The sequence below is a fragment of the Felis catus genome, chromosome B2, assembly GCF_018350175.1.
Source record: "Felis catus isolate Fca126 chromosome B2, F.catus_Fca126_mat1.0, whole genome shotgun sequence".
Lineage (NCBI taxonomy): Eukaryota > Metazoa > Chordata > Mammalia > Carnivora > Felidae > Felis > Felis catus.
The window spans coordinates 11,174,085-11,185,321 of record NC_058372.1 but is presented as its reverse complement, the minus strand read 5'-3'; the positions used below and the strand labels follow the sequence as shown (position 1 = coordinate 11,185,321).

At 45.9% G+C, this 11,237-nt stretch overlaps 1 protein-coding gene across 1 annotated transcript; it reads right to left on the bottom strand.

Moving 5' to 3' along the window:
* Nucleotides 1-505: 505 nt before the first annotated feature.
* On the bottom strand, nucleotides 506-1,946 carry NHLRC1 (NHL repeat containing E3 ubiquitin protein ligase 1). Its single transcript, XM_003985749.5, has one exon. The coding sequence runs from the start codon at nucleotides 1,876-1,878 to the stop codon at nucleotides 691-693; it is 1,188 nt and encodes a 395-aa protein (XP_003985798.1). The 5' UTR covers nucleotides 1,879-1,946; the 3' UTR covers nucleotides 506-690.
* Between the last annotated feature and the right edge of the window lie 9,291 nt (nucleotides 1,947-11,237).

Here is an 11,237-nt window from a genome sequence, read left to right as displayed (position 1 = left end):
GGGGAGACACAGATATTAACAGACACGCTTGCCTTTTAAACGGGCAGTTCAACTGTTCTTCTTGCTCAAGTAACTCAGGATCTATAGTTACCCCATCTAACGTGCCATCAAAGAAGCTGCATGTTGAATGACACCGATGCACATCACACAGTCCTTTTTCTCTTGAACTCTCTAAAAAAAGTCTCCTTTCTCTGCACATCCAACCAAAAGAAATAGCTACCTGTAAATAGAGTACACATAGTGACAGTATGCATTCACATATTTCCCCCCCCCCCCCATCTGTTATCTTATTTAGGAGCAAGGGATTTGGGAGTCAGAACTCTGTTCCCATTGTGACTATCACAGTAAGTAAATGTGACCTTGGGAAAGTCTTTAAACTCTCTGGGTCTCAGTTTTCTCATCTCTAAAATGGGATTAATAGTAGACATTACCTCCCCGGGTAGAGCTGTGAGGATAAAATGAGCTAATATTTGCAAATTTCTTAGCACAGGGAGTACAAACTCGATAAATGGTAGATTTAACTTTTATTCTTTAATAATTACCTCAACCTTTATAAGTTTGCCAGGCAGTTATAATTATCCCTGCTGGATAGATGAGATTAACTTATCCAGGGTTCAGCAATTCATTAGCGGAAGTTCCAGGCCTTCAGATTCCAGGTCCCAGAGCGCCCCCCCTCCCCCCCATACCCTATTACCCCCAGTCAGCCTTGTAGACTTTTATAGAATGGGCTGCACTGTCCAGCACAAGAAGAGAGTTCTCCTTGGTGAAGGTCAGTGCCACAGGATGGGAAAGACCATGGGTGATCATGGGCTTCAGGACTGGAAACTCCTCAGGTTTTCCTAAGCATAGGACAGCCTGGCTAGAAGTATCTGCAACAATCACATTCCCCTGGTGATCAAAGGTCACCGCGGAGGCAGTTATTCTCGAGGGGAAAAAGAGGCTCAGCCCAAAGGTATCCACCTGGCCCACGAGCTGCATGCTTGGGCTGAACACCTTCACCGTGGTGCCGCAGGCTCCGGTCCCCAGGCCCGGAGGGTGCTCTAGGACTGCAATGGCCCCGGTGAGCCACGACACGGCCACCCCTCTGGGATTGCTCAGATGAACTTGCAACTTCTCGGTCCTCCTGAGGACCCCTTCTGGAAAGTCGACTTCCAGCAGGTGCAGGGACCCTGCCTCCGCATCAGTTACCACGACCCCATTCTGAGGGGTGGTCTCCACACCCCAAGGTAAGGAGAACTGGCCTCCAATGACAAGCTTGACCTGGCCAAAAAAATCAAACACTTTGATGGAGCGGTCGCCGGCGTCGGTGACAACCACATGACAGTCGTTGGTGACGGTGACATCAAGTGGGTACCTAATGTCCTGAGCGCCCTCCCCCTTCTCTCCAAACTGATGAGCACATCCTCCCCCGGAATCAAAGATCTTGACCCGCCTCCTGCCGTCGTGCGCCACCACGACCCGCCCGGTCTTGGGACACAGCGCCAGTCCCGTGGGGTTCACCAGGGTCCCCCAACCTCCGAAAACGTGGTGGCAGGTGAAGGCCCCGGGGGCGCTGGGGGCGGCGCGGTGGGCGGCGGGGGCTGGGCGGAGCGCCGAGCCCAGGAGCTCCAGGAGGTGAAGCACTGGCAGGCAGTCGCTGGTGTCGCAGCCCCGGCAGGCTCGGCGGCAGAAGGGGCACTCGAGGGCCAGCGTCCGCGGGTGCGCCAGCGCAGCCACGCAGGCCAGGCACACCACGTGGCCGCAGGGCAGGTTGCGCGGGCGCCGCTGCTGGCGGTGGCCGAACCTCTCAAAGCACACCTTGCACTCGAGCAGGCTGATCTCGGCCTCGCGCACGAGCTCCTGCAGCGCCGGCCCGCTCCCCGACGCCTCGGTCCCCATCGCGTTCCGGCTGCGCGGCCAGCCGGCGGGGACCGACGCTGCCGCGGCGCCGCGCTCGGTCACGGTCACGGGGCGGGGCGCTGGTCCTGACGTCGCCGGTCCAGCGCGCAGCCGCTGGGCCGCCGCCTGCTGTTCCCCCTGGTGGGCGCGCGCGGCACTGACTCGGGAGGGCCCTATCGTGGACGCTTAACTATTTAGCTGTAACCACCGCTCGTGGGCCGACCTGTCGCCTTCACGACAGTCGTGGGTGTGTCATCCCCACTTTACGCACGAGGAAGCACACCTATTGAAGAGGCACGAGCGGGTTGCTCCCGATCACCCAGGCTGTAGGTGGCAGAGCAAGTGGAACACAGCCTTCCATCCCTGGCACCCTGCACTTTCCAATCCGCAGCGCGGGGCGCTGGATACCGGGGCTGGCCAGGCATGACGCGTGGTCCCACAGTTCCGGGCGCTTGAGATCTGACTGGGAAACACGCATGAGGGCATTTAAACTTCAAGGGGGTGAGGCCGGTGTGCCTGTTTCTTCCATCACACCTGTAGTGAAGTAGAAGCTTAGTGAATACTTGTAAAAGTAAATTCCTGTATGAACAAAGGAATGTTATAGGAAAATACAAGAAACCCGATCGGCGAGTTTCAGATCAGGGAACGATGGCTGGGAATGTCTTCCAGAGGAATACGAAATAAGAAAGCTGCTAATGAGGGGCGCCTGGGTGGTTCAGTTGGTAAGCAAGGGACTTTGATTTTGGTTCAGGTGGTGATCTGCCGGGTGGGTGAGTTCGAGCCCTGGGTAGGGTCTGCACTGACAGCGCAGCCTGCTTGGGATTCACTCTCTGCCCCCACCTTTGCTTGCCTGTGCGCGTGCGCTCTCGCTTTAAAAATAAGTCAGGGCGCCTGGGTGGCTCAGTGGGTTAAGCGTCGGACTGAGATGCAAGTCATGATCTCACACGCCGTGAGTTTGAGCCCCGCGTCGGGCTCTGTGCTGACAGCTCAGAGCCTGGAGCCTGTTTCAGATTCTGTGTCTCCCTCTCTCTCTGTCCCTCCCCTGTTCATGCTCTGTCTCTGTCTCAAGAATAAATAAACATTAAAAAAAATTTTTTTTAATAAGTAGGCAAACTAAAAAAAAAGAAAGAAAAAGGAAATAGCTGTTAGTCATAATCACTAGAGAACCTGATCAACGCCTACCTTCTTTTAAGTGGTTTACATAGATTACCTTATTTAAACCACATGACAATCCCATAAGGGCATGTTTTCCAGCCCCCCCCCCCCCCCTTTTCTGCAATAGAGTTCATAAAGGCTAAGTATCTTGCCCAGGGACACATGGCTAGCTAATGTCTGGGCTGGGATTTGAAACCAGTTTGCACAGCCCACGCTCTTAACTATCCCAGAAATTCTCAAACTTGATAAATTTGGCACATGGTAAACACCTGAGTCTCATCTGGAGGTTTCTTTCATTCAGAGTGTGGTCTGGGCAGCTGGATTTTTTTTTTTTTTTTAATGCTCCAGGTGATTATAATGTACAGTCAAGTTTGAAACCACTGCATTACAATCCCTTCACATCATCACCAGGTTCAATTCTTCCAACTTCAGTCAAAACTGAAAACAAAGACCATGTACCATATGTTTGAAATTTTTCAAACAGGAGATAACACCACCTCTCTCAGGAATCCATTGTGCTACTACAATTTCTCATTTTTAGGAGTCCTCCTCCCCTCCTCCCCCCCCCCCCCAATGTCTTACATGGACATTGTCTTTGTAAGACCATATATCAGATCACTTCCCTTCACTTAAATCATCATTTTTTTTTTTTTTTTTTGCCATTTAGATCATTATTATGGTCATTCATCCTCTTATTTGCTAGACTTTTGCAAAAATGGGATTTTTATCCCCTGTTAAAACCCCTGAAGGGAGCTTTAATGTAACTGAAGTCATATCAAATAGAAATTATTTCCTGAAGTAATCTTTGAGTTAAGAAATACATTCAGGGGGTTCCTGGCTGGCTCACTCCGTAGAGCATGTGACTCTACATTTCAGGGTGGTGAGTTGTAGCCCCATGTTGGGCATGGAGCCCACTAAAAAAGGGAAAAAGAAACAAAAAAGGAAGAAATACACTCTGGACACCAAAAATGGAATATTTTTAGAACTAATATTGTCTAATAGAAATACAAGAGCCACATATATAATAGAATTATTAATTATTAATTAAAATTTCTAGGAACCACATTTTTAAAAAGTAAAAAGAAATGACTGAAAATCATTTAATACATATTTTGTTTAACACCAAATACCATTTTGACATGAAATCACTATAAAAATTACTGAAATATTTTACAGCCATTATCTTCAGTACTACATAAAATCTAGTGTATATTTTACACTCACAGCACATCCTAATTCAGACTAACCCCAAGATGGGGGGCACCTGGGTGGCTCAGTCAGTTAAGCCTCTGACTTTGACTCATACATTTGTGAATTTGAGCCCTACATCGGGCTCTCTGTTGTCAGCACAGAGCCCGCTTCGGATCCTCTGTCTCCCTCTCTCTTACAAAACAGAACAAAACAAAAAACAAAGACAAAAACAGACAATGTCAAATGCTCGGGATCCACATGTGACTGGTGGCTACTTCATGGAACAGTACAGATGTAGATGAAGTCTATGCTGCAATAGATTGCCTTCCCAAGATGCTTTCCGGACTGATTTCATTGATCTGTGACTTTCTTCTAACTTGTCTCTACTCCAACGTTGTTTTAAGATGGACCCAAAGACCCCAACTCATTTCAAAGCTTCGACGGACCCTTCCGTGATATTCTGCCAGACTGTGTGGGACTCTCAGGCTGCCTTATAATCCTACTTTCTTATCTTTTTATCCTTTGCTGCCCCTGCGGGGCAACCAGTCAAACTGCACCAAGAGGCCGAGGTGTTCGGTGAGGTAAACCAGAGAAAGCTTCAACACCATGTGACATATTTAAGAATGTGAACAGTAGTCGCTCTTCACTTGGTGGTTAGGCAGCGTGGCGGTTCTGGAAAACACCGGGGCGCACACACAGAACATCCATCCCAGCGACTCATACCGTCAAGTCTTTAATGGTAAATTTAAAGTATGGAAACCTAAGTTTGTGGCGTTTGATCGAGAGGGTTTTCTCAATGATACAAGGCTTCTGAACTAAGAATTGAGGCTCTCCCCATTCTAGCTGGGCGTCCCTAGACATCGTTTTCTTCATTGTTCTCTGGCTCTCCATGGAAAGAATCACAGACTATTCCAGCATCCCTACCGACCTAACCCAGGCATCCCTCCCTCCCCACCTGTCCCTTTTCTGCTTCACCAAGTACATGGAGTCCAATTTTGCTTTTTGTACGGTCTCAGAGTTACTCTTTATCTTCATCCCCTCTTTCTTCTGCTCTTATCTCTGGAAAAGAAAAACTATAAGCTCCAGGAGGGCAGGAAGCACATTTTTTTTTTTTTTTTTTTTTTTTTTTTGGCTAGACACTATTATCCCCCCATGTGCAGCATACACCTGACACACACAGGAGGAGCCCAACAAATGTTTTTTTCGGATGGATGATTGGATGAATACTTAAAAGGATACAACTTACAGGGATTCAACCCAGATGTTCTATTCGTTCATAATTCTCTAGTATTACAGGAAGCATTGTTTAAAAGGTAGCATTTATCCAGGACCCAGGCTGAGCATTTTGCTTATCTCTAGAGGCAATGCTGATAGGTTTCTCAAATACCTTATTCGGGTATAATCGTCGTACATACATACACAGGTTGATTAATAAAAGAAATGCCCTGAGTCCGGCTCTGACATTTTGAGCTTGCTCTGATGGATGTGGCCTCCCTGTGGCTGAGTCTCTGTGGATTTCCTCTGTGCTTCTCTCTGACACTCCTCACTTACAAGGTCCTGGAATAGCCTGCCGGCACCTTCCTGCTTCCACCTAGAACAAGCCTTGAGGGTCATGGGGGCAAACGATTTGAAGAGAAGAACTTGTGGTCAGTAGGTGACCTACTTGCAAAGTACCACATGGCAGAGGAGGGGAAACAGAGACCCAGCTCCGTCCGGGTGGTTACCACAGAGGCGGGGCTGAGGAACCTGAGGAGGGGGAGTTAGTGCCCAGGCATGTGGACTCCTGGACACTTCCACGCGTTTTTGTTTTTTGTTTTTTGTTTTAATTTTAACGTTTATTTTTGAGACAGAGAGAGACAGAGCATGAACAGGGGAGGGGCAGAGAGAGAGGGAGACGCAGAATCTGAAACAGGCTCCAGGCTCTGAGCTGTCAGCACAGAGCCCGATGCGGGGCTCGAACCCACAGACCGCGAGATCATGACCTGAGCCGAAGTCGGATGCTTAACCGACCGAGCCACCCAGGCACCCCCCACATGATTTTGAAGGAATCCTAGAATGATTCCAATGACACTGCTACATCCCAGAATGTACTGACAGTGATTCGAGAGACAGGAAGAGAGGAAAGCCCATTGAAAAGAAGCATCTCTGGGCACCTGAATGGCTCAGTCCGTTGAGTGTCTGACTTCAGCTCAGGTCATGATCTCGCGGTTCGTGGGTTCAAGCCCCACATCGGGCTCTGTGCTGACAGCTTGGAGCCTGGAGCCTCCTTCAGATTCCGTGTCTCCGTCTCTCTCTGCCTCTCCCCTCTTCATGCTCTGTCTCTCTCTCTCTCTCTCAAAAATAAATAAAATATATTTAAAAAAATTAAAAAATAAAAGAGGAGCAAAGACAGTGGGACCTTTTAGCAAGGGCTCGTGAGCCCACAAGAGTGAAAACATGCTCCCTTTGCCAACCTGAATCTCTTCTGCGCTGGTCAGGTTTGAGTTTCAGGCCAGCCTGTGATTCCTTGGACTCTATCCTGGGTTGTGGTGAAGGGCTCTGGCTTTGCCCTTCCCCAGGGCATCTTGTCTTCGAGCACCCACTCTGAGCACCTAATTTTGCAACTCATGTCCCATGTGCGTGGCTTCCCAGGGGTGAGGGATTTGGCGAAGAGGGGAAAGGGTTGGGTATCTTGAGCGGCTGCAGAGAAATGAGCTGGGGAATGTATGCTTGGAAATGAAAATCTGGAAATTTTAATTCTCAATTTGAAAATGTGTTTCTCAGGGTGAAAATGTGTTTCTCTTCTCCTCCCACCTGCTTTCCCTGAGCAGTGTCATCCTTGCTCTTGGTGTGAGTGGCCATTTCACAGCCCTGATGCAGCCTTACCACACTCTGTAGTAACATTCAAGGTGCTGTCTCTTCACCTGGAGTCTATGATTCCTCAGAACAGGACTGCCTTCAATCATCAGTGGATTTCATCTCCTAGCACTTTCAAGAGTTTTCAAGGGTACTTACATTTGCTGACTAAATCTAATAATGGAAAAGATTACATAACCGTGGTACCACCATATGGGAGAACATTTATGTAGCTATGAAAGCATCTCGTTTTTAAAGAATACTTAGTGACATGAGAAACGGCTGATGAAATACCAGAGAAGATAGTAAAGATACAAGAATGTCTCGTTAATCGATCTCAATTTGCAGAAGCATACACATAAATGTTTCGTATGTGAATAGTAGACAGAGAAAACACATTACCGTTGTAGCACTCTCTCTAGAGAGAGGATTTGGTTGTTCTGGTTTTTCTCTTTAGACTCTCTTATGCTTTCTGAGTTTGCAGTGTGGAAGTATTATTTTATTATTATTTCAATATAAATAAGTGTTAATATTTTATGGTGTATTTTATTTCTAAATACTTCCCTTGACTATTTTTCTTCTATCTCCTATCTCCTAGAGTTAACACCAGTATTGAAACATGTTTCTGTTAATATTCAGTGGTTAAGGATCATGGGTTTTAAGATACGTATTTTCAATTCACGCATTAAAGCTACACCCAATAAACAAATCTGGGATGTGATTATTTGCTGCAAACCAGCAGGATAACTGCCTTAAGGCACATGTGGCATTCTATCCTGTCCCCATCAACTTAGCCACTCTGGTGAATTTGTAATGTAATGTTTGATAAGAAATAAATCACATTGGCTAAGAAGTGAGGGAAAGTCCAGAGGTGTAAGGATGAAAGACAATTAAAAAAATTTTTTTAAGCGGTTGTTTTTTAAAAAAGACCTTTAAAAGGTGTGTGCCATATACATAATACATGTTTGCATAAACATACTTTTGAATTCTCCTTCTCATTAAAATAAGTGACAGGTATACACTACAATGGAGTAGGAGGAAAATTACTTGGATTACTTTTTCTATGGGTCATTTTTTTTTTATTTGTCCCTTCATTCTTCTGTCCAGAAATCCCCCTTATGTGATAGTATCTCTCACAACATACATCTTTCAGGCAACCTTCTGTGGTCCCTGTACCATTAACCCTTTAGAGAACCGGATCTCCAGCTGGCCACAGGAGTGTAAAAGCTTTGGTTATATCCCTTTGTGGTTTTTTTTTCCACATCCACCCAAATGGACTATTACACACTTTTCTTGTTTCGGCCTGCCTGCTACTGAGAACACGGAGCATGTATACTCCTGCATTCACGCCTGCTACTTAGGCAGGGCAGGGCGTTTCATAAATCACTGTTTTATAGAGGTTCAGGAAATCTATTATTTAAAACACAAAATTATGGGGCACCTGGGTGGCTCAGTCAGTTAAGCGTCTGACTTTGGCTCAGGTCATGATCTTGCGGTTGGTGAGTTTGAGCCCTGCATCCGGCTCTGTGCTGACAGCTCGGAGCCAGGAGCCTGCTTCCGATTCTGTGTCCCCCTCTCTCTCTGCCCTTCCCCCACTCGCAATCTTTCTCTCATAAAAAAATTTTTTTTAAATACAAAATTAAAGGCATTTTTAGAAAACTCTGAGAACAATTCAATAGCTCTAAAATAATCTATATGTAATTTATCTCCCATCTTGAGACTTTTTATTTAAAAAAATATTTTATTTTTGAAAGAGAAAGAGAGAGCGTGAGTAGGGGAGGGGCAGAGAGAGGAGAGACACAGAATCCGAAGCAGGCTCCAGGCTTTGAGCTGTCAGGTCAGAGCCCCACTCAGGGCTTGAACCCACGAACCATGAGATCACGATCTGAGCCAAAGTCAGACACTTAACCGACTGAGCCACCCAGGTGTCCCTTGAGACTTTTTAAAAAGTCAGTACAGAATATGTAAGAAAATCAACTACCTGAGGATATCTCAATTTTACTGTTTAGATTCTTTGTGTGCGAGTTATAGAAATCAACCTTAGCCAGAGAAAAGAGGTATCACAGGGACACAGGCGTTCTCCGCCCGCGTGCAGCTGGGTTTCAGGACACCCAGAACACCTGGGGCCTCTCTCCAGCTCCCATCTCTGCTTCGCTTTTGCAGATCAGCAATCTCTGGTTCTCATACCTGCATGATGGAATGTGGCCGCTCCACAGTTCTTGGGGTCACAGTTCACTTAGATACTCTAAGTATCTAACTTGCTTTTCTTGCCACAGTCCTAAAAATCCCTGAAGAGAACTGGATTGGCCCCATTCAGGTCAGTTGTCCATCCTTGGTTCATTCCACCAGCTACAGGAGTGGAGTCAGGTAGGCATGGCCTCTGGAAGCCCACACTCGGGACTGGGGCAGGTCTCAGAGAAGCAAGGACCACTGTGAGCCAGCAGACTCCAAATCAATAGCCTGATAAGTACTAGAATAAGACCAGTGCCCGAGAGCATCTAGGGTAGCAGTTGCTACATGGAGCAAAACATGTGGGGAAGTCAATTCTGAAGTCCAAGTAAGTTTTCAGTGTTCTGCCTATGACATATTTCAGGGGAGAGTATCTATAGATTTCATCAATACTGAAGGGGTTTATAAACTTCTGCATTAACACCCTTTAATCCTGCATATACACACGTACTGTCACACACGGAATCACACAATTTACTTTTTATAATATACACTATCCTATTAGCATGAGCTGACCACTCCAAATCATTTAGGTATTAGGTTGTATGGTCAGGGAGGAAAGTCTGACTTAACAAAGTGCGGTTGCATATGAAAAACTGAGAGGCTTTGAATCATAATGAACAGCCAGGAATCCAGCCCTAAAATACACTGTGTTCATAAGAGTTATCATTTAAATAAGATTAAATTAAAAGAAACAAAAAACTGCCAAACTCAGAGAAAAATCTTCTTTTATTTTCAGTTTGGGAAAAATGTCCTTTTCCATGTAAGTTGGCTTATTTAATAAATTTTAAAATATGCTTAATTTTTTTATTAAAAAAATTTTTTTTAACGTTTATTTATTTTTGAGACAGAGAGAGACAGAGCATGAACGGGGGAGGGTCAGAGAGAGGGAGACACAGAATCTGAAACAGGCTCCAGGCTCTGAGTGGTCAGCACAGAGCCCGACGCGGGGCTCGAACCCACGGACCGTGAGATCATGACCTGAGCCGAAGTCAGATGCTTAACCGACTGAGCCACCCAGACGCCCCAAAATAGGCTTAATTTTTTTTTAATGTTTATTTATTTTTGACAGAGAGAGAGAGCACGAGTTGGGGAGGGGCAGAGAGAGAGCGAGACACAGAATCTGAAGGAGGCTCCAGGCTCCTAGCTGGCAACACAGAGCCCGACGCGGGGCTCGAACCCACAGACTACAAGATCATGACCTGAGTCAAGTCGGACATTCAACCGACAGCCACCCAGGCGCCCCATAAACTATGCTTCTTGATTCTGTTATATATATAAAATTGTAGAAGGAGAAAAAAAATGTGAAAAGGGCTGCTAGGATTGAGGATAATATGAGGGCTTCCAGTAAAGCTACATTTCATAGAATTTCTTGGGCCACTATTTTTTACCTTGAACCCTATTAAAGTGTTACATGGCCTCAATGGTTCTAAATTTTCATAAAGAGGGTCAATTTTTAGAAAACTCTGGAAACAATTCAATTGCTCTAAAATAATCTATATATCCTTATTCTATTTAAGCTAACATGCATTGCATTTATTTTATTTAAAAATTACTTGTTATTTTTAATTTTACGTTTATAGAATTATTTTTTAATTTTAATTAATTTATTTTTTTTTAAATTTTTTTTTTGAACGTTTATTTATTTTTGGGACAGAGAGAGACAGAGCATGAACGGGGGAGGGGCAGAGAGAGAGGGAGACACAGAATCGGAAACAGGCTCCAGGCTCTGAGCCATCAGCCCAGAGCCTGACGCGGGGCTCGAACTCACGGACCGCAAGATCGTGACCTGGCTGAAGTCGGACGCTTAACCGACTGTGCCACCCAGGCGCCCTAATTAATTTATTTTTTTAAAGATTTTATTTTTAAGTAATCTCCATGCCCAACGTGGGGCTCAAATTTACAACCCCAAGATCAAGAGTCGTGTGCTCCACTGACTGAGCAGCAGG